The sequence below is a fragment of the Ranitomeya imitator genome, chromosome 6 (assembly GCF_032444005.1).
Source record: "Ranitomeya imitator isolate aRanImi1 chromosome 6, aRanImi1.pri, whole genome shotgun sequence".
Taxonomy (NCBI): Eukaryota; Metazoa; Chordata; class Amphibia; order Anura; family Dendrobatidae; genus Ranitomeya; species Ranitomeya imitator.
This window is the reverse complement of record NC_091287.1, coordinates 401,533,149-401,557,649: the sequence shown is the minus strand read 5'-3', so window position 1 is coordinate 401,557,649 and position 24,501 is coordinate 401,533,149. Positions and strand designations below refer to the sequence as shown.

Here is a 24,501-nt window from a genome sequence, read left to right as displayed (position 1 = left end):
AGGCTATATTCATCCATCCTTCCTCCTTTTCTGTATTTACATCCATCAAAAAATGAGCATTTTTCTGCCATGTGTCATCAGTTTTGCCTCCCAATTGCAACTGTTTTTCATCCATTTGTTTCATCCAAATACTGATGGAGGTTAACTGAATTTTATTCCACTTACATTTAACGGCAGACCCATTAAAAATTGCTGAAACTAAATTCAAAACTGATGTAAAATAGATGTCTATTTTTCATCTAGTTTGGATGCTTCCCCATTTGCTTGAATCTCATCCTAAAACCTGATGAGAATAGGACTTGCACTGAGTTTGACGCAACAAACAAGGATCCATTAAAAAAAACAGATGTGTGAATGGTTCCATTAAACTCTTTGAGTTAAAGGGCTGTCAGTTTGAAAAATATTTAATGAATGATAAAAACAGATATAAGAATGTAGCCTAACTCCCAAATAAGATAAGGTGTAAAGTATAGATATTATACTGGCCTGATTACCCCATCCATAAATTCTATATAAGTAATGGGGCAGAGCATGGCATGTAGCTTCTTGTCTATTGAGTGAGTCAGGAGATGAGAAAGCTCATCCCTCTGAAGAACTGTAGAGGGGCTATATCACGGCTGTATTTACTGTATTATTTGTGATGATGGACAGGATTCTTAGAACGTAATGGCATGATCTAGCTTGTTTTCATGAGATCCAGCACTACAGTGTCTGTTATTACTATGCAATATAGATTTACTAATGTTCGGTAGGCAGAAATAATTGATCCAGATCATAGTACAGCCAGCAATGGGCAATCTCTAGAAGCTGACATATAGGAGGGGCTGTGCGGGAACAACTAAGGATCCATAACGATGACATGAACAACTGGTTTGCATCTGGGCTGAAAACAATAGACATGAGCGTTATTCATTCAAGTCCTAAAATTAAAGTCCTTATAATTGTGTCTCAGTTAAATTCATGGGGCAGAAGTGCTGACACAATGTCATCAATACTCCCAAGCTATTCTTCTAATTATTTTGGACACCAGTCACGCACCCTGGAAACTTAATCGTTGTCGTCAGGGTTGGACTGGCCAACTGGAGAACCAGAAAATCCTACGGTAGGCCCTCACTTCTCCTTCAGTGGAGTTTACAGTGCAGACATTGCAGATGCTATAGGGCGCTTGGGGTGGGGGGCTAAGAACCCGGCACCACAATCTGGATTTCAACGTTATCTGAGCAATCACATGATAACCAATCGAATCATCAAGCAGAGCAGAATCCTAACAATGTGTATCTTACGGCTATACCACTTGATACAGTGCCTGAAAAAACTAATCCAGGTCCAAAAAAACCCTTTAGTGATAATGCACTGGTTTTATATAGATGAAAGGAGGACCCTCAGAATCAAGTCCTCTGGTGGACCCAATGTTCCACCGTCTGACACTGATTGTCATCCACTTTTTCCCTTCATTATTGCCTGGTATAATGAATCACTTAATGAAATGAAAGCTAATCTTTAAAAATTGTTTTTTTTTTCGTGTCACTTTATTAGCGGGATTTATTGTAATATTTCCTTTTGTAGATATATACTGTAACATTTTATCTGAGATAAGGGAGTTATTGGTAGCACTATAGCAGTAATTTTGTCCTAGAAATACATTTATTTTCAGTATTTACATAAATTGTGTTATAATGATGGAAGTTTGAACATTGACCACTGGACATTATCATTGAATTTTAAACACCCTGTAACATGTAGAGAACATAATTTAGAGAAATATCTTTGCATTTTCCCTTTATTACTTATGCTAAGTCTCTGATAATAATCTAATTTCCTAAACAATATCTTGATGTCTTTTTTTCTGTGTGTTTTTTTCCACACTTGCAGCATAACACAGCCGGTATAAATTGTGAGAAGTGCGCAGCAGGATATTTTAGACATTATGGGGTCCCAAAAGAAGCTGCACATGGCTGCATACGTAAGTTTTCTACACATTTCTCTTTTCCTATCCCTGCATCTATGTAATGCTTTAGCATTTGTCTGTGAATCGATGTTGCTATAACATTAAATATTAGTAGACATTTTAGCATGAGGCCCCCTTCACACATCCTGGTGAGTCCTGTCCTGGAAAAGCCAGTACTGGTGAGATCTGTGGTTCATGTCCCATCCATGTGTACGTATGTGACATCCGTGTGTCCGTGTGCTGTCAGTGTGACACGTATAGAATGAAATTCACCATATAGTTTTATGTATTAACCCCTTTCCGACATCGGGCGTAATAGTACGCCGATGTCGGACTCCCTCCCTTTGATGTGGGCTCCGGTGCCTCTATCAGCCGCCGGTGGAATCGCAACCCACACGCTACTGTTAACTAGTTAAATGCCGCTATCAATATCTGACAGCGGCATTTAACTCGCACTTCCGGCAAGCGTGCTGGAAGTCCCACCCATTGGCGCCCATGTCACATGACGCAGGTCGCCGATAAGTTGGCATGACAACTAGGTCTCCAGCAGTCCTCTATGGTTGTCACTGCCGGATTGCTATGAGTGCCAGTAGTGAGCAATTCTGCTACATATAGGCGATCTAATCAGATTATGGCAGCTTCTAGTCTCTCTTGGAGACCATTGACGCATGCCAAAAGTAAAAAAAAAATGTTTGTAAAAATATTTTAAAAATTAAAAAATATATAAAATTTCAAATCACCCTCCTTTCACCCCATTCAAAATAAAACAATTAAAAAAATCATATTTTTTCATATACACACATATTTGGTATCGTTGCAATCAGAATCGCCTGATCTATCAATATAAAAAAAGAATTAACCTAAATGGCGTTAACAAGAAAACCGCATTCTTAGCGCAATGTGTGAACTGAACCTTACACCCTTGTGCATTGTAGCATATATTTTGCATATGGTATTTAAATGGGACTATCTTCTTTTATACATTTTTCAGTGGTATAGTTGAAGCAAAACACACAGTATTAGGTGCAGGAGAAATATTTGTGTGGTTAAATATAAGCATAGATTTTACAAATGGCTCATCTTAGAAATTATAGAGTAAAGAGCTGAGACCTTTCATAGTTATTGCTTTATGTGATAATTCATTCTCCTTGGTCATTATATTGTGTGGTTTTAAACCAGTTAATTTGACACTTATCATGCTTTTGATTAATAGAATAATAATGAAAAATATTGTCCTAATAATAAGAACTCATTAATAATATTCCCCAGCGTGCAGCTGTAACCCTGAACATGCAAATGGCTGCGAGGAAGGGTCGGGAAGGTGCTACTGCAGGCCCAACTTTAGTGGAAATAGCTGCGAGAGGTGTGCTGAAGGCTACTATGGGTACCCAGTCTGTCTGAGTAAGTAATGAAGAACTGACTTCCGTTTTATTTGTATAACTGTTTTCTTAATTACTCTTGCTTAATAGCACCAGCAAAATGATTAGATGAAACACAGAACCTTAGCTTTGTTTCATTCTACATGTAGATGGAAAAGGTAGAAAAAATGCTTGAATAACATTATATTTAAAGAAGATGTGTCACTTGTTCAAAAAAGTTTGTTAAATGCCAGGTAGAAATCCTTGAGCTCCCCTGATTCTGACACTTTTTTTCCATTTTGCGCTGCTTTCCTCCATTGCAGAGATGTTCACATTTGTTGCTTCTGGAGCTCGGTATGTGAAATTTCTGCTTGTTGAGCATTTCTTCAGAGATATATCTGGGAACATATATGCTGTCATCCCTCCTTTCTTGTTAATCACAGCTCAGAAGCTCATCTAACAGTATCAAATGCTGCTGAGCTGTGATTGTCAGTGACTAGCAGGGAAGTATGACTGTGCAAGCTCCTAGAGAAGACTGAAATATATTTAAATAAATAATTAGGAAAAAAACAGCATGAGGTCCCCCCATGTTTGACAATCAGCCAAGCTAAAGCAGACAGCTGGGGGCTGGTATTTTTTCAGGCTGTTAAGGGGCCATGGATATTGACCCCCAGCCTAAAAATAGCAGCCCGCAGCCTCCCCAGAAAAGGTAAATTTATTAGGTACGCCAATTCTGGCACTTAGCCCGGCTCTTCGCACTTGTCTTCTGGCGGTGGCAAATGGGGATAATATTTGTGTGCTTTATGTTAGCTGTTTTATGGCTGCTGACATCAAGCCCACAAGTTAGTAATGGAGAAGCATTTATAAGACGCCTGTCACGACTCTGTCGTGTGTGCCCGGACCAGGGGCTCCTTCCCTGTCCCTAACGCTAGGGGCGCCCTATCTCGTCCTGTTCCCTGGATTACTTTTGATGGTGAAGATGCCGGGGCCATGTACATTGCCTTAGTTCCCGAATCCACCCTCAGTCTATACCATTTATCCACCCAAGGAAGAGGGGAGTAGTAGTGTACCGTAATACAACAACCAGACTAAAAGGTGAGACGAACAAGAATAAAGAAAAATACCAAACATACAAATATACTCACACATATAAGAGAGAAATGCATCGGGGAGTGGAGGATGGGGTAATGCCAAAGTAGTAGAAGAAAGGGAATTATCACACACTCAAAACCTAGTAACAGTCACAGATAAATCCACCAAACGCCTTCTCCAATAACAAGCATCAACAAACAGCCATTCAGCATATGCTATCTCTGACAATAAATGCTAGCCAGGACCCAGATTATATAGGAGATGGGAGTGGTTAACAGTGAACAACTGAGCCTTAACGCAGGAAAGCTTCCAGGAGCTTTCACCTGACCAACGCCTGCACTGCTAAAAGGAATTTGCACCATTTAATATGAAGGTGAAGTGCTTTTAATCAGTGCAGGAGTAGGAGAAATCAGTCGCAGCGGTATTCTGGCTCGTCTCTCTCGCAGTAAACCTATGACAACACCTATCCATTGCTAACCCCATAGTCAGATTGTAAATAAACACACAGCCAAAATAAAATCCTTTATTTGAAATTAAAATACACACCGTATTACTTTTTTAAAATATAAAATAGGTAATGCTCACCTTACGCCCATTCCATTGAAGCCCTCGTCCCCTGTAAAAAAAAAAAATAATAATAATAAACAACAATAATACCAACCTTACTTACTCACTGTATATCTTATTTTTTGGAACAAAAAAAATTACATTCATCATGCAGGCATTGGCACGTGTACTGTAGTAAGATTCGATCTGTAACATCCTTATTTTCATTTAATTTAGTCATAGAAATTTCTTGAGGAAAACAAAAATTATCTTAATGAAAATGGCGCCGGCGTCTGCGTCTGCTCAGTAACATAATTCAGAACGCAATAGAGGCTGCTCTATCAAAATGGCGCTGACAGTGGCGTCTGCATGATAAATGTATTTTATTTTCAAACAATAAGATTTACAGTATGTAAAATAGAGGGCAGGTCATTGAAGGATCAGTGACCTGTCATAAGCCATAAGGATGAATATGTAAGCAGACCACCACATAAAGACCCCCCCCTCCCTCCCCGAGAGCGGGAGAATCTCATTAACTGAAAACTACAAATACAGATTAAACAACCACAAGAAGACGGATTTCATCAACACAGGTATCATTTTAAATAGTGTAATGGCGCCAACCTGACAGTGTCTGTGGTTTACTGAGCAAAATCCTGCTGACAGGTTCTCTTTAAGTTTTGTCTGAAGCATGTGAAATGGATACCCAATGGGGTTGCGATCTGGTGATTGACTCAGCCATTGCAGAATATTCCACTTCTTTGCCTTAAAAAACTCCTAGGTTGTTTTTGTAGTATGTTTTGGGTCATTGTCCATCTGTACTGTGAAGCGCCATCCAGTCAACCTTGCTGCATGTGGCTGAATCTGAGCAGAAAGTTGAATTTGAGTTCTCAAGCTCACCAGTGCGCTCTTTTCTTTTTGAAGAATGTACCAAACTGTTTATTTTATTTATTATTATTATTTATATAGCACCATTAATTCCATGGTGCTGTACATGAGAAAGGGGTTACATACAGGGTTATAGATATCGTTTACAGTAAACAAATTTACAGTGACAGACTGGTACAGAGGGGAGAGGACCCTGTCCTTGCGGACTTACATTCTATGGGATAGTGGGGAAGAGACAGAAGGTAGAGGCGAGGCGGCAGCTCTGACCACTCCTAGCATTTCTGCTATCTCTCTGATGGATTTCATCTTTTTTTCAGCCTATTTATGGTCTGTTTCTCTTGTAGTTAGCGCTCCTTTGTCTGCATGTTGTAGCAACTGCCTCCAAATGCAAACGCTGCACCTGGAATCAGACCTGCTTAACTGATGATGGATTAACAAGGGAATAGTTCATGCAGCCCATTAAAAAGCTTTTGAGATACTGTATATGTCCAATTACTTTTGGTCTCTTTAAAGAGAGGCAGCCACATATTAAAGAGCTGTAATTCCTAAACCCTTACTCCAATTAGGCTGTGAATATGCTCGTATTAAAGCTGAAAATCTGCACTTTAAGCCCATATTGATTAAATAACTGTATCTTGAATATGTTTTGGTAAACTGCTAAATGCCAAAACTTGTGTCACTGTCCAAATATTTCTGGACCTATCTGTTGCTGCCGACTGATAAACAATATACAGAAATAGGGCAGTATGACTGCAGAAGGAAAGAGAATGTGAAAAGAAACTTCAATATGAGCTACAGAAGGTTTGCTTCATTCACATGTCAGTGATTGAGGCCTGTCTGCTGTCCATTCTTTTAACTGACAGCACATGGGACTTTTCACAGTAGTTAAAAAAAGTAAAGACAAGTTTGAGTTTGGTCCAATTGTAAACCACACTCGCTCAATTCAAGTCAAGGATCCCGCAAAAAACCCCCCCAAAAATGTATTCTATTAGTGTTGCAGTCCGGGTTCGGCGCCTCCTATATTCATGCAATGTTGTCCTCTTCCTTGCTTCCCGTTGCGGCTCCTGCGCAGGCGCACTTTATCTGCCCTGATGACGGCAGAGCAAAGTACTGGAGTGCGCAGGCGCCGGGAAAGGTCCGAGAAGCCCAGCGCCTGCACACTGCAGTACTTTACGCTGCCCTCAACAGGGCAGATCAGCACGCCTGCGCAGGAGCCGCGATAGGAAGCAAGGAAGAGGATGTCATTGCATGAAGATAGGAGGCACCGGACCCGGACTGCAATGCCTATCGGACCGCCCCCCCCCCAGGTGAGTATAATCTAGTTTGTTTTTCTTATCTTTCAGGTTACATTGGGGGCTTATCTACAGCATCACAGAATGCTGTAGATAAGCCCCTGATGGCGGTGGCCGAAGCTTATATACTAAAAAGTAGGTGACAAATTCACTTCAAGCTATAACCCACAAGAAATGTCAATCAGCTAAAAATGGATTTCTAGCAGGCTACATGAGTGCCGCATTACGGGTGTACACAACAGATGCACAGCAGTTCTCTCTGCAGGTTTTTGCTGCACTTTGTATGTTATAGACAGTATGACAAAACCTTACAAATCTTTGAAGTAGAATATTTCAGTATGGTTGAAAGCAATGGAAAAAGTTCTGTTAACACAGATTTTTTCCCACAAATATCTGTGAATTAAATACAAAGCGTCCTGTGTCTGTACAGAAGGCAAACACTTAGAGAGTAAATAATGACACAAGTGAAAAGTACCTGAGCATGTCTGCTTTCTGTGAAGTTTTTTTTTTCTTTGGAGGAATACCTTTCTTTGAGTTCATACCACTACACTTGTCAAGTGCTGCGACATTAACCCATTACTTGCTAAATTAGAAATTTTCATTTTACGGATTTTTCAGAAAAGGGGATCCCAAAATTCAATTAAAAATGACAATGACATGATTTCCTATTTTGAAAACATTCATTTTACAAACCCAACACAAAAAAATTGGACCTAATTATAAAAATTATAAAATCTTAGTTGCTAGAAGCTAAAGATTAGGTGTCCCAAAAAAAGGACATTGGCAGATAATGGGTTAATAGAATGTGCTCCGAAATTGTGTTGACTTAAGTTGCTCCACCCGGGTGCTTCATTTAGGTTAAGTTCCCACGTTGAATTTTGTTATGTTTTTGACGCTGCATATTTTTGACTCAGCGTCTTACAATTCCAGCAAAGTGGATGGGATTTATAGAAATCTCCTGCCCCCTGTGCTTTATTTTTAACTCAGCGTAAATTGACCTGCGTTGCGTGTTTCAAATCTGTAACATGTCAATTTCTCTTACGGGTACGCTGAGTTTTATATCTGAATTTTCAGCAAAGCATTGCATTAGATATGGAAAATCAGCAGGTGAAAAACACATGGATTTTTAGTGTGTTTCTGCAGCGGAAACTGACTAAAAAAACATGTAATCCACACGTGATTGTATGAATAAAGTTTTGTGGAATCCAAGGAAATATAAAAAACAAAGCAGCTATATTTAAAACTAAAAAGAGATAAAAAGAGCCCAATCTAAAACGCAACATGTTGAACCAAAGGAAGGCAAAAACCACATGGGGAAGACACTTAAAGCTAATAGCTTCAAACTAAGGGACAACTTCCTTCCCCACTCCACATACAACAATCAGACTAGTCCTCTGGATTAGAGATGGACAGACCCCTGGATGTTCGGGTTCGAACAAACAGTGAAAAAAAAAATTTTGGTTCGGGAACCAGAACAGTTCCCGAATCAAAATCCGGATACCATTCACTTGAATGGGGGGGCCCAAACATTCATTGTTTGCCATGCTATCATGTACATAACAGCGCACAAACACTGCTTCAGACAGCTGGGGGATGGTATTCTCAGGCTGATAAGGGGCCATGGATATTGCCCCCCACCAGCCTATAAATAGCAGCCTGCCGCCGCCCAGAAAAGACACATCTATTAGATGCGCCAATTCTGTCTCTTTGCCCGGCTCTTCTCACTTGCCCTGTAGAGATGTCAAGTGGGATTCATATTTGTGGGGTTGATGTCACCTTTGTATTGTCTTGTGATATCAAGCCCACGGATTAGTAATGGAGAGGCATCTTAGACACCTATCCATCACTAATCCTATAGTTATACTGTAAGTAGTGATGAGTGAGTGTGCTCACTTATCACTACTCATCACTACATATAACGTGCACACTTGCTCATCAATAGTTATATGGTAAATAAAGACACAGCCAGAATAAAGTCTTTTATTAGAAATAAAACAAAACACACTTTTCCTTTTTTATTTAAAAATAACAAACACTGTTATACTCACTTAAAGCCCATTCCGTTGAATCCCTTGTCTCCTGTAATAAAACTAAAATAAAAAACAATAATATCCCTCACCTGTCCAACGTTCTATCCCACGCCGTAATCCACGTCTGGATTATTAGTTTCCAGGCTGAGAACCAATGGGGCATGAGCTTCTGCGAGCACATTATCAGTGACTAGTGGTGATGTCATCGAGGTTAACGCAGGTCACTGAGGCTGTGTTCCCAGCCGGGCCAGTGAACTGCGGTGACCTCCGGTGAGATCACCGCTAGCACAGTGAGAAAAACTTTCAAGGTGCAGAGGCGCGTTCACCACAGTGAAATTCTCCTGGAGAACTGGGGTGAAGTCACCTCTCACCGGAGGGAGGTCACTGCAGTTCATTGGCCAGGCTGGGAACGCAGCCTTGATGACCTGCGGTATCCTCAATGAGGTCACCGCTGCTCACTGATGCTGAGTACGAACTCCAAATTTTACTGTTTGTGTACACCCATCTCTACTCTGGATCAACATCCCATCACAGAATCTAGTTCTCATAACCAGTGGTATTGTATTGTTCAGTAAAGGCATGCATGCCCTTCTTGAACTTTTGTTCCAGTTCCAATGCGTTCCATTGTGTCCAGGTTTGGGCACCACATTTTAAAAAAAGACATCAATAAACTGGAGCAAGTTCAGAGAAGAGCGACCAGAATGGTGACCGGACACAAGGAAAGACTAGAAGCAATGGGATGAAACTGCATGGGACGAGACACAGATTAGATATTAGAAAAATCTTTTTGACAGTGAGGGTGATCTATGAGTGGAACAGGCTACCACGAGAGGTGGTGAGTTCTCCTTCCATGGAAGTCTTCAAACAGAGGCTGGACAGACATCTGTCTGGGATGATTTAGTGAATCCTGCTTTGAGCAGGGAGTTGGACCAGATGACCCAGGAGGTCACATCCAACTCTACCATTCTATGAATTGTTACAGCATCAGGTGCCAGAGAGTTTCATAGTCTCACTGCTCTTACAGTGAATAATCTTCATCTGTGATTATGATGAAACTTCTTTACTTTGGACTTAGAGGATGCTCCATTTCACTGTCGCCGTTTTAGGTCTAAAGAAATCATCAGAAAGATTTCTGTACTCTCCTTTCATTTTTACATTGTAATGGGATCGCCCCAAAGCCTCTGTTTTCCAAACTGAATAACCCCAAATTTGATAATCTGTCTTGGTATTGCAGTCCACCTCTTCCCTTAATAACCTTGGTTGCTCTTCTTCGCACCTGCTCTAGTTCAGCTATGTCCTTCTTATATACGAGAGAATAAAATTGTTCATAGTATTCTAAGTGTGGCCGCACTAGTGACTTGTATAGAGGCAAAATTATGTTCTTGTCATAAGCATCTATTCTTTTTTTAGTGCATCCCATTAATTTATTTGCCTGGCCACTAAGGCCACGTGGCCATATTCACACGCTCATTATTTAGTCGGTATTTTACATCAGCTTTTGTAAGCCAAAAGCAGGAGTGGAACAATTAGTGTAAATGTATAATAGAAACACGTCACCAATTCTGCATTTTTCACCTGCTAAGGATTGGATTTTGGCTTTCAAATTACCGGTAGGTAAAATACTGACCAAATACTGAAAGTGTGAATGTGGTCTTAAGTTGAGTTTGCCATCCACCCATATGCCCAAGTCTTTTTCAATAACAGTTTTACACAGTGTTTTACAATTTAATACATAATTATACATTTTGGTTCCTCTGCCAAAGTGCATGATCTTATATTTATCTAAATTAAATTTCAATTACCTTTTCTCATCCCAAGCCTCCAGCTTATATAAATCCCTCTGCAAAATTAAATTATCTTCTTCTATGTTGATTATCTTGAGACATTTATTATCATGTGAAAACATTGAAATCCTATTATGTTTGACATCTACATGGTCACTAATAGATAATGTATGTTAAAAAGAAGAGGGCCCAATACTGACCCTTGTGGTACCTGAGTGTTAACTGTGATGCAACCTGAGTGTGTTCCATTAATAAACAGCCTTTGTTTCCTATCCCTAGCCAGTTCTTAACCCAGTTACAAATATTTTCCTCTAGTCCCGTTACTCTCATTTTATGTGGCACTGTGTCAGGCGCCTTTAAAAGTCCATATAGACAACATCAACTGAGTTCCCCTGGTGCAGTTTGGAATGTACCTCCTCATAGAGGCTGATCAGATTAGTTTGAAAAAACTAATACCTCACAATCCCTTATTGATGCTGGGTCTTGAAGTTTTTCTTATTGAGATACTCCATGATAGCATCTATTAGAAAACCCTAAAAGATTTCTCCTTCGCCTCATTGGGGGACACAGGACCATGGGTTATGCTGCTGTCTCTAGGAGGCTGACACTAAGCTGAGACAAAAAAAGGTTAGCTCCTCCCCTGCAGTATACACCCTCATGCTGGCTTCCAGAGACCCAGTTTAAGCTTAGTGTCCGTAGGAGGCACACTGATTTTTAATCCTCATGGATTTTCTTTTTTTTTATCTATTCCGGACGAAGGGGGCGACGGATTCTTCTAAGGTCCGATCTCCCCCGAACCAACAACAGGCGAGCACGGGAGTTTCACCTCACCGTATCCTCTCCTGCGACGTGGGAGCCACTGCCTGAGCTGACCTTTTTTGGGCGACGGTTTCTCCCCTAAAAGGGCCCCGATCTCCCCCTTTTTTATACAGACGAGCACTGGTGTTTTACCTCCAGTATCCTCCTCTGCAGCCAGGCCTTTTTATTGCCGGACATCTGCCCTGTCCACCAGGTTCTACCCTCGGCTGTACAGTGGTCCTATCCCCGTGGCGTCCGTGCAGACCACACTGCATCACCAATGCTCTGCGTGACTCAGGTGGTGGACGGTTCCTCTCCACCCCCCATCGGGGGCCGGTGGATAGAGGCTTCCCAACCCCTGCACCGTCCCTATTCCAAGGCACCCTCTCACCTCCAGATCAGGGTAAGTGTCATGTGAGGGGATTGGGGGGGGGTCGCCGGCGGTTCGGAGGGCTCCTCAAACTTCTGGCACATCGGCAGGCTGATACCGCTCATTGGGGGGCGGTGTTCCCGTTTTTTTCGGCTCTTGCGGCTGCGCGCCGGGCCGAGGCCGCAAATTTAGCCCCCGGCTTCGGCCTAGCCGCTGGTCGCCGCCGTTAGGCTCCGCCCACTCCTGCGCGTCACAGCGGCGCCGCCCCCGGTCCTGGCGCTTCTCGCAGCCGCCGAGATCTCTCTCCTGATCTCGGCGGCCATCTTGGTCCCTCACTACAGCGCCGCAGCTCCTGCCTGTCGCATCTCCGGTGTGTCACAGTGGCCCACGTGCTGCCGGCTTTCACTTCTCAGAGGGGAATTCTTCGCAGTTCGTCTTCCCTGGACAGCGGGACACAGGACCGGGGTAAGGAGACATCGTTAGCTCTCCTCTGCAGCGGGGGCTGGTCCCGCCCTCTCAGGCTCGGTTACACTTTATAGACCCTGTGATTTTTTTTTTTTTTGCATTAGAATCATGTCGCAGTCAAGGTCTAAAAAATCCTCTAAGGTGCATACGACCTTTTTTTCTGCGTGCACCACCTGCCAGGCCCCACTTCCCAGGCCTCAAAGCTCTCCCCTCTGCTCTGCCTGCGATGCTCCATGTGCCCAGGAGCCCTCCACCGCCACCGACTCCGGCGTACCTAGTCCCCCCCCGTGGGTCGCCTCGCTTTCACAGTCCGTGGATTTTTTAGCTAACGCCATCAAATCCATTCAAAATCCTCCCGGGGAACGAGGCAATCCGTTACAGGTGTTAAGAGATCCCTCCATAGCAGGGGAATCGTCGGCCAGCAGGGGCCGCTCTCCTCTTAAAGAGGCACGGTCATCCAGAAAACGGATCCGTACTACCTCTCCTGAGCGTTCACCTCGCCACTCAGACTCTGGCAGCTCCACCTCTCGCTCTCCCTCTTTGGGGGCTCGCAGCGTTCAAGACTCTGAACATGAGTCCGAGATATCTTTGGACCCGGAGGCTCCGGAGTTCAGAGCTACGGTTGACTCCCTCATTGTAGCAGTCAATCACGCACTTAAGGTGGATGACGACTCTAATTCCGCTCCGGAACACGCGGTCTCCTTTTCCAGAACCAAACGTTCTCACAAATCTTTTGCCTCTCATCCAGCCTTCCTGGATATAGTCAGGCGTCACAGGGAGCGCCCAGACAAGCGCTTCACGGGTAAGAAGGACTTGGTTTCCAAGTATCCCTTCTCAGCTGATCTCGTGAAAGACTGGACGGATCCCCCTACTGTAGATCCGCCGGTCTCGCGCCTGGCTTCTAAAACTCTTCTTTCAGTCCCGGAGGGCGCTTCAATTAAGAGCCCCACTGAACGCCAGATAGACTCCCTAGCTCGGTCAGTGTACGAAGCCTCTGGCTCTTCCCTGTCTCCCTCCTTCGCCGCGGCTTGGGTGACCAAGGCTATGGTTTCCTGGGCGGATGCTCTAGCGAAATCCATTAATGAGCAGGATCTCCCCTCTGAAATGGCGGACCTAGCTAATCAGTTAGCCATGGCCAGTGATTATGTGATGTTCGCATCCCTCGACGCGGCGAATTGCGCAGCATCGGCGACTTCCAACGCTATCGCTATTAGAAGGGCTCTTTGGCTCAGAGATTGGCGCGTAGATTCTTCCTCTAAAAAATCCCTGATCTCTCTCCCTTTTCAAAGCGGGCGTCTTTTCGGCGAAAAGCTTGACCAGCTTATTTCCGACGCCACAGGGGGAAAGAGCAAGTTTCTTCCCCAACAGAGGCCCAAGGCGGCCTTCCAGCGCCAGCCTTACTTTCGTTTTCGGCCTTTTCGTACCAGCCCAACCTGGTCCAATCCCTCCGGTCTTCCCAGATCAGACCGTTCCGCTCGCACAGACAGAGACGCTCGTCCATCCTTCAGGCCTAATCCTTCCTGGTGCGGGAAACCGAGGCAGCCCAGAACCAGAGGTTCGAGACCCCCCAGATTCCCGTCTCAATGACTTGGGAACGGCGCCAGTCGATACCATCAGAGTAGGCGGACGTCTACTCCTTTTTCAGCAAGCCTGGCTCTCCGTCGTTCACGACGAATGGGTCAGGGATCTGGTATCGTCTGGCTACAAGATAGAGTTCTCCTCTCCTCCTCCAAGTCGGTTTTTCCCCTCTCGTCTCCCCAGTTCGGGAGCTCAGTCTCGCGCCCTTCTTTGCGCCATCCACTCCCTCCGCCAGAGCGGGGTCATTGTTCCGGTCCCGGAACACAAGAGGTTCAAAGGCTTCTACTCAAACCTCTTCGTCGTGCCAAAGAAGGACGGGAAAGTGCGTCCCATTTTGGATCTGAAGCTCCTGAACAAGTGCGTAAGAGTCCGGCACTTCAGGATGGAATCACTCAGATCGGTCATCTCTTCCATGGAAAGAGGGGAATTCTTGGCCTCGATAGACATCAAGGATGCCTATCTTCACATCCCGATTTTCCCGCCTCATCAGAGGTTCCTCCGCTTTGCCATTCTGGAGGATCACTTCCAGTTCACGGCCCTACCCTTCGGCCTCGCCACGGCGCCCAGGGTATTCACCAAGGTCATGGCGGCTGTCATGGCCATTCTTCACTCTCGAGGAATCGTCGTGTTACCGTACTTAGACGACCTCCTCATAAAGGGCCCGTCTTTCCAAGCCTGCGAGTCAAGCGTCCACATTACCCTGGATTCTCTTTCGCGCCTGGTCTGGCTGATCAACTTGGACAAGTCCTCTCCCGTTCCTGCCCGTCGGATCTCCTTTCTGGGAATGATCCTGGACACTTCAAGGGGGCTGGTCTTGCTTCCTCGGTCCAAGGCCCAAGCGCTCCAACAGGGGGCCCGTACGCTCTGCCATTCTCGCCCGCGAACCATTCGGTTCGCCATGAAGATCCTGGGAAAGATGGTTGCGGCAATCGAAGCGGTTCCCTTTGCTCAACTCCATCTTCGCCCCTTGCAACAGGCTCTGCTGGACAACTGGGACAGGAGTCTTTTTTCTCTCGACCACCCTTGTCCCCTGTCCCCAAGGGTCAGACAATCTCTCGTTTGGTGGACCCTGGGCCCATCTCTTCGCCAGGGGAAGTCCTTCCTTCCGATCCGCTGGTTAGTGGTGACCACCGACGCCAGTCTTCTTGGCTGGGGGGCGGTGTTTCTTCACCACTCTGCCCAGGGCTGTTGGACTGTTCGGGAATCCAGACTCCCCATCAACATTCTAGAGATTCGTGCTATCAGACTTGCACTGAGTCACTTCCACGCTCTGCTCGCGGGTCACCCAATACGAGTCCAATCGGACAACGTCACGGCGGTGGCTTACATCAACCACCAGGGGGGTACCCGCAGCAGGGCGGCGATGCGGGAAGTCTCCCTCATCCTTCGTTGGGCCGAAACCAACCACTCCATCATCTCCGCGGTGCACATCCCGGGAGTCGAGAACTGGGCGGCGGACTTCCTGAGCCGCCAGGGTCTTGCCTCAGGGGAGTGGGAACTCCACCCAGAGGTTTTCCAACAGATCTGTCTTCGTTGGGGCACCCCGGACGTGGATCTGATGGCGTCCAGATTGAACGCCAAGGTCCACAACTTCATTGCACGTTCTCGGGATCCCCAGGCCATAGGAGTGGACGCGCTGATTTCTCCGTGGCATCAGTTTCAGCTCCCATACGTGTTCCCTCCCCTTCCCTTACTGCCGAAGTTAATCCGAAAGATCAAGACGGAGGGAGTTCCGGTCATTCTGGTCGCTCCAGACTGGCCTCGTCGCGCGTGGTACGCGGAACTCGTGCAGCTCGTAGCCGACGTTCCCTTGCGGTTGCCAGATCGCCCAGATCTACTTCGCCAAGGACCGATTTACCATCAGAGCTCAGGGGCCCTACGTTTAACGGCATGGCTGTTGAAACCTGGATTCTAACTCGTGCCGGTTTCTCTCAGCAGGTCATTCCCACCATGTTAAGTGCTCGCAAGGCGTCTTCCGCCTCTATCTACCACCGCGTCTGGAAGACCTTCTTCTCATGGTGCAGGCTCCGAGGGCACCCTCCGCTCGTGTTCTCTATCCCTTGTATCCTGAATTTCCTTCAGTCTGGTCTGGATTCCGGTTTGGCCCTGAGCTCTCTTAAAGGTCAGATCTCAGCCTTATCCGTGCTGTTCCAGCGTAGGATCGCCACCAACCTTCAGGTCAAGACTTTCATTCAGGGAGTCTCCCATGTTGTTCCTCCCTACAGGATGCCGTTGGAGACCTGGGATCTCAACTTGGTCCTGGGGGTTCTCCAGGAACCTCCGTTCGAACCCCTTCAAGACGTTCCGCTCTCTGTCCTCTCTTGGAAGGTCGCCTTCCTGGTAGCGGTGACGTCCATCAGAAGGGTTTCAGAGCTTGCCGCTCTATCCTGCCGGGCACCTTTCCTTGCCTTTCATCAGGACAAGGTAGTCCTACGTCCTTCTCCGGCATTTCTTCCAAAGGTGGTCTCATCTTTCCACCTTAACGAGGACATCATTCTTCCCTCCTTTTGTCCGCAGCCCAAACATAGGGTCGAGAAGGCTCTCTATACTCTGGACGTGGTACGGGCCCTCAGGAGGTACATTTCCAGAACGGCGCACTTCAGAAAATCGGACGCCCTTTTCGTGCTCCCGGTGGGTCACAGAAAGGGTTTGGCTGCGTCTAAATCCACGATAGCCAGATGGATCCGATCTGCTATCCAGGAATCCTATCGGGTCAGGGGCAGTCCTATCCCGGCGGGGATTAGAGCACACTCCACTCGGTCGATGGGTGCTTCCTGGGCCATCCGGCACCAGGCAACAGCGGAGCAGGTTTGCAAGGCCGCAACGTGGTCCAGCCTGCATACCTTCACAAAGCATTACAATGTTCACATCCAATCCTCTGCGGACGCGGCCCTTGGCAGGTGTATCCTGCAGGCGGCCGTTGCGCATTTGTAGTCAGATGGTACACGGAGTTACTTGGTTGTATTGTTTCCCTCCCAGGGACTGCTTTGGGACGTCCCATGGTCCTGTGTCCCCCAATGAGGCGAAGGAGAAATAGGGATTTTTGTGTGTACTCACCGTAAAATCCTTTTCTCCGAGCCACTCATTGGGGGACACAGCACCCACCCTGGTAGCCTTACGGCTTGTTATCTTTTTTAGTCTTTGACTGTTGTTTGACAGGTTATATTCTAATGTTTTTTGATATATTGTTCTTATTATCCTACTGCTTTTGCACTGAACTGGGTCTCTGGAAGCCAGCATGAGGGTGTATACTGCAGGGGAGGAGCTAACCTTTTTTTGTCTCAGCTTAGTGTCAGCCTCCTAGAGACAGCAGCATAACCCATGGTCCTGTGTCCCCCAATGAGTGGCTCGGAGAAAAGGATTTTACGGTGAGTACACACAAAAATCCCTATTTTGCCCACATTAGAGGATAAACTTACTGGCAGTAGTTTCCGGGCACAGATTTTGCCCCCTTTTTGAATATTGGCACCAAATTTGCTCTGTGGTGCAAACCCTGTTATTATTGAATATCTGAATGTTAAAAATAAGCGTCTGTCCTATCACTGTGCTTAATTCCTCCAGTACTCGAGGGCATATATCATCCGGGTCCAGGGATTTGTCTACTTTAGTGATTTTGAGGCTGAACTGTACTTCCCACTGGGTTAAGTAGAAGACATTTAATGTATAATTTCTGGTTTCCCTGATCATGTCATCTGTCATGGGATTTATATTGTGCAATTATTGTAGAGAAAAAGGAGGTTAGTTTATTGATCATTCCTCTTCCACCATTCATCCTCTCCCACCATTTCACCCAGACTATTTTTGAGGGGGTCGACACTCATTTTTTAGTTTCTTACAGTTCATGTTGTTGAATATTTTTGAATTATTTTTACTTTCTTTGGTCATTAGCCTTTCTGTCTCAGTCTTTGCTGCCTTGATCTGTTTTTTACACAGTTTATTTTTTTTCTACAATTAATTAATTCCTCATCGCTACCTTCTTGTTTTAATTCTCTAACCGCTTTCTTTTTTTTACATTTATTGTGCCCCTCTATTTAGCTTTAGTGGTTTCCTCCTATTTGTATAATTTGTGTTTATTAATTTAAGCCTCTGCTCTTTCTAGGATTTTCAGTCGAATGGGCAGTCCTAAAAGTGACTGACAGCCTTCTTAATATAAGTGTGCATGCAGAGACAGCTGTCAGTCACTCATAGCAGCGCCCATTGGACCGAAAATCTCAGAAAGAGCTGATGTTTAAATGGTCAAAACACGAGTTATGCTGAATCTTTTCTCACACAAAACTATATATCAATCTGCTCAGCCACCCCTTCTCTATAGTCTGCAGATTGGACTGCATTCTCATGGTGTCAAGTTCCCTTTAATAAAAAGAAATGATTACTGGATCGTATGCACAATATTAATAACCTTTACTGAGTATACTACCTTACAGACAATCAAAGCTGAATTAATTCATTAATTTCTGTATTCTTATTGTTGCTCATTAATGTGATCAATGGTGGCGATCTATGCATCGGAAAAACTTTTTTGTATCTATCGGTCAACTTAGGACACTTTCCTTGTACCGCCTGACCAAGGACTAAATGAAACCAGAAATTGATGTAAATATTGATGGTGACACAGTGTTTGATGTGAGGGAGGAATAAGACTGAAAGGTAACATGAAGCTGTGTGACTCATCCTCTCATTATGTTGGGATAGTGAGGTTGAACATTGAGACTACTTATCTTATTATGCAGTCAATGCTTCATTGTTTAACCCCTTAGTGACAGAGCCAGTTAGCGCTTAATGACCAAGCCAATTTTTACAATTCTGACCACTGTCACTTTATGAGGTTATAACTCTGGAACGCTTCAACGGATCCCACTGATTCTGAGATTGTTTTTCGGGACATATTGTACTTCATGTTAGTGGTAAAATTTCTTCAATATGACTTGCGTTTATTTATGAAAAAAACGGAAATATGGTGAAAATTTTGCAATTTTCAAACTTTGAATTTTTATGCCCTTAAATCAGATAGATATGTCACACAAAATAATAAATAACATTTCACACATGTCTACTTTACATCAGCACAATTTTGTAAACAAATTTTTTTTTGTTAGGACGTTATAAGGGTTAAAAATTGACCAGCAATTTCTCATTTTTCCAACAAAATTTACAAAACCATTTTTTTAGGGACCACCTCACGTTTGAAGTGAGTTTGGGGGGTCAATATAACAGGAAATACCCAAAAGTGACAGCATTCTAAAAACTGCACCCCCTCAAGGAGCGAAAAACCACATTTAAGAAGTTTATTAACCCTTCAGGTGCTTCGCGAGAACTAAAGCAATGTGTAAGGAAAAATTTAACTTTTTACTTTTTTCACAAAAAAATTTACTTTGGCACTCATTTTTTTATTTTCACAAAGGTATCAGGAGAAATTGGACGGCAAAGTTTGTTGTGCAATTTCTCCTGAATACACCGTTTACCCATATGTGGGGGAAAGCCACTGTTTGGGTGCATGGTAGGGCTCAGAAGGGAGGGAGCACCGTTTGACTTTTTGAACGCAAAATTGACTGGAATCAATGATGGCGCCATGTCGCGTTTGGAGACCCCCCTAATGTACCTAAACAGTGGAAACTCCCCAATTCTAACTCCAACCCTAACCCCAACACACCCCTAACCCTAATTCCAACCCTAACCACAACCCTAACCCCAACACACCCCTAATCCCAATCTCAACTACCACCCTAACCACAACACACCCCTAATCCTAATCCCAACCCTAACCACAACACACCCCTAACCTTAATCCCAACCCTAACCCTAACCCTAACCACAAACCTAACCCCAGCACACTCCTAACCCTAATCCCAACCATAACCCTAACCACAAACCTAACCTAACACACCCCTAATCCTAACCATAGTAAAACCAAAACCACTCAGTTTCAAAAAATCACAGTAATCTGCAAGTGCTAGTAAAAAGATGTAAAAAAACAGGGTATTTGGTTGATACTTTTTTTTGCAAAAAATGTATGCTAAGCTGCTCCACCAAACGTCAAGGTATACCCATATAGAGCAGTCCGAACTGATGTATGCAATCCCTATCTGATGTATTTAAAAACCTTGTTTACTGTGCAAGTAGCCCATGTGTTTCTGTTTCCATAATTGTTCTCTCGTGTCTACAAGACTTGGGAGTTACCCACCACTCCTCTTGGGCTATCTGCACAAAAGCTGTTCCACTCAGCGTGTCCACATGAACATTTCCACTTTGAACCCTGTTCACACAGGTAATATACAGATGATCAGGTTTTTAAATACATCAGACCCGAATCATGTTCTCTGGCGTCTCCGCTACTCCTGGTAGCCGAGACCCGGGAGAAATTCCGACTCTGGGGGACGCTATACACTTTTTCCACAGTGCCGTTAATTAACGGTGCTGTGGTTTAAGTACCCTTAATTGCCGCCGTGAAAAGACGTATCGGCAGTCGTTAAGGGCCTAATGTATTAGGCACGAAAGTCTTTGTAAGGCACCGTACAGGCCATATATTAGTGATTGAGAATGGTAAAGTAAATATATAAGGTTTAGTAATTACATCACACTTCCTCGACAAACAAACATATTTGCATTTTCTGCTTTGTTATGTTTGTTTTGTTGTTCACTTTTGTACAAGCAATGACAGAAATTGTAGCCATACTGTATTGATTGTTTGTGTTTCCCTCCAAAAAACTTGAGAGACGTTACTTAGTGATCACTAAAATCACTGCTGTTCATTCAGATGTAGTTATAAATTGGGAAATGATAATTTTCAGGTCTTCTTCATGTCATAATTGGCCAATAAAATTTGAAAAAGTGAATTTGTGGCTTCTGAGCCCCAAAAATCATTGATACAACTTAAAGGAGTTGTTCCATGAACAAAGTACACTTTAAATCAATAGAACTTGTAATAAAAATTATAGTAGTTTCACAATTCGATGTTTTAATAAAATGTTCCTGTGCTGAGATAAACTTATAAATGTGCCCCTGCTGAGTACTGTGTGATGGCTGTGTCTGACCGTATAGGAATATGGTCTGATCATAGCACAGCTCCTGGGCAGGGGAGAAAGCAAAAGAGTATACAGGCAGGACAGCATGGGATCACAGCTGCTGATTTCTGTAAGGAAAACCATTTTCCTGCCTGTAAATCATGTTTTACTGCACAGAAAGAATTATCTGTGATCCCCTCCTGCTATGTCTGTATACTCTCTTTTGTGTACTCCATGATCAAAAGCTGCAGTATATCCAACCACGTTCTTACATGGTCGAACACATCCGTTACATAGGAGCACATTTTAAAAATTCGGGACTGGAACATTTTTTTTAAATAGATATAAGTGTGGAACAGATTTTTGTTCTAAGATTTAATCTATTACCGTACTTTATTCCTGGTACAAGCTCTTTAAGAAAAGACTGTGATGGAACAAAATGTTGTCATATGGATTAGTAAATGAATAGAATTGATTTGTTGATTAATAACTAACTTAACATTTACCTTGTTCTGTAGTGCAGTCGATTTCATGTGCATTTTTAGTGTCTTGAAGAGTCTTTCTGTGTAGCACCCTAGGGAGATTAGAAATCGAATAATTTGCATTTATTAATTTGGTATAGCTATGAGGGTCACAACTCCACTTTGTCATTTAAAAAAAAATAGTTATAGCAAAGCAGATAAATACCAGCATCTAGGTATGTAATTTTTGACACGATTACAAGTATTGGTGATAACTTATTTGCTGTCATAAATGTCTGACCACCGGAGATCACCCTGCTGAGTCCCTAAGTAATGCCAGGAACAGAGAAGTGGCTGGGTACCAAAACGTTTTGGCTGCTTATAAACAGGTCACTCTCAATTACAATCTTTGTGGATTTGGCTATTTCCATCCATATTGGATTGATGATGATCCTGACTATAAGCCCTTTCCTGATCAGACATTTATGGTATAATTATGAAAAATTGACAGATTTCATGTAGTAAGAGCGTTTTTCTGTATTGTGAGCAATTAACGGGAACCTGTCACCCCCAAAATCGAAGGTGAGCTAAGCCCACCAGCATCAGGCACCGGGAAAGGTCAGAGAGGCCCGGCGCCTGCACACTGCAGTACTTTGCTCTGCCCTCAACAGGGCAGACAAAGTACGACTGCGCCGCAGCCGCAGCGTGAATACAAGAAGAGGACGTCATCGTAAGAAGATGGGAGGCCCCGGACCGCGACGCCCATTGTACCGGGATCTCCCCTGGGTAAGTATAATCTAACCTCTTTTTCTCATCTTTTAGGATACATCAGGGGCTTGTCTACAGCATTCCAGAATGCAGTAGATAAGCCCCTGATGCCGGTGGGCTTAGCTCACCTTCGATTTTGGGGGTGACAGGTTCCCTTTAAGATGAAAATTTTAAAAAGTTAAAACTGTAAAACAAAAATTCTGCTTCTTTTCTCTCAGAAATGTGTGGTAAGCTATAACACATGGTCATTTTTTATTTTTTTAGGAATTCCTTTTTATCCTGTTCCTACCACATCAATTCCTGTGGGACCAACTGCTGGAAATATAAAAGGCAAGAAATTACCGTTCTCAGTAAAACTATTATCACCTACATTATTTAACAACACAGTGCTACTCTTGTTTTCATATCTGTTTTTTTCTCCCTGATTGTAGATTTATTATATGAAATATCAATATTGTGGATGGCAAACCAAATAGGCTGAATCTCTTTCGAATCTCTTTTGAATTCAGGACTAAAATCTGCACCAACTGAGATCTCCTATCTTAGTAATTTGGAAATCTGTCTTTACTGAAAACAGATTTTACCCATAAATTTAGAGTGAAAAATCAATCCTGGAGGGAAAAAAATATATTTAACAAATAAAATAGAATAAAAATTTGCCTATTTTCATATGTACTATTGATTTATGAAACAATAATTTAAAATATGGTTACTCTCTAACCCCTGTGATAACCACAGAAAACAGAAGGACTCAACTGCAAGAGATCACACATATAGTGGGGAAAATAAGTATTTGATACACTGCCGATTTTGCACGTTTTCCCACCTACAAAGAATGGTGAGGTCTGTAATTTTTATTGTTGGTACACTTCAACTGTGCGACAGAATCTAAAAATAAAGAGCAGAAAATCATGGAGCGCCCCCAGACGCAGGGCTGTGGGTTACTCGGTACCGGTCCTCTCTGTCTCGGTGCTGGGGCTGACACGGTGGCTGGACCCGGTCCGTGACCCTGCCAAGGGGCGTCCAATGAAAAGGGTGATGATAGTTTGTCAAGGGTTCGTGACGCCACCTGTGGTATTCGGTCAGGGTGACCGACGCTGCTTAGGGGTCCGCTGGGGTGATGGAATGGCAGCTAGATGGTATACCTTCCCACAGGTGAAGTGTATCCCCAGGGCTTCCCAGTGGTGTAGGTGGCGATGATGCGAGGCGCAGTTAATAATAACGAGGACACAGGGTTGCAGTCTCTTTACCTTTTACTGAAGACTTCAGGATCCGCAATCCAGAGCACTGTTAACTGGGCTGGCTGAGTCCGGCCGGTCCGAAGGCACATCCAGAGTTCCCTTTGCAGGTGGAAATCAGTGCCTACCAACTACCGCCTGTGTGTTGTAGTTCTTCCCTTCTGAGCATTCGGGATAGTCCTCACAACTTTCGTATCTGTTCTTTCTCTTTTTCTCCGTCCCCCAAGTTATTGTCTGGATAGGACGCACCCGTTTGACGGGAAGGCTCGGAGCTATTCTGGGACCCTAGAGACGCCCCTCTCCAACTTTGCCCCCTATGTCTGCTTAGGTGATGTAAGGTAGACAGCTAACCTAAAATCAACTGTCCTGCCGCTGTTTGAAGTAATGCTTGGAGTCTGTTACTTCCTCGGCGTTCCGGCCACCGGCTACGCGCCTCAGTAGGATGTTGCCGATCACGGGGCACGACTCCTACTCGATATCTCCTTGTGCTGCGATTTCATTTCTCACTTCTCCACAATATCCTTCGCTTTGTGTCCTTCCTTAGGATACCGCCGCAAGGTAGTGCAGGCGTGGCTCCGTACGTTCTGTCCTTTCTGCTAGGTACCTGCCAGGAACCCACCCCTGACAGGTCCTCCCTGGAGCTCTCCCAGGCTGCGTTCTAACCTAACTTCCTATCCAACCCCCAGTTTTACCAAAGTGTGAGGAGTGGCCTAATACATAGTGCCTTTTGCTCCCCCTGGTGGCCGGAGTGTGAAGTGTCATGTGTGACTGTGATACCTGGTCAGGTGAACTCCTTTAGTGCAATCAGACATAACATCACTACCCTTAGTGGCAGAGCGACATTACTGCAACGACCAGGACTCTGGGGCACTGCAATCACATTG

At 44.2% G+C, this 24,501-nt stretch overlaps 1 protein-coding gene across 1 annotated transcript in view; it reads left to right on the top strand.

Annotated features, from left to right (window-relative positions):
- The window catches only part of LAMA3 (laminin subunit alpha 3), a 366,270-nt gene that overhangs the window by 127,968 nt on the left and 213,801 nt on the right, over positions 1-24,501 (top strand). The window contains exons 9-11 of the mRNA XM_069731213.1: positions 1,873-1,963; positions 3,218-3,349; positions 22,644-22,709. Coding sequence (XP_069587314.1) covers positions 1,873-1,963; positions 3,218-3,349; positions 22,644-22,709 — 289 coding nt within the window. The remainder of the gene's footprint in view (positions 1-1,872; positions 1,964-3,217; positions 3,350-22,643; positions 22,710-24,501) is intronic.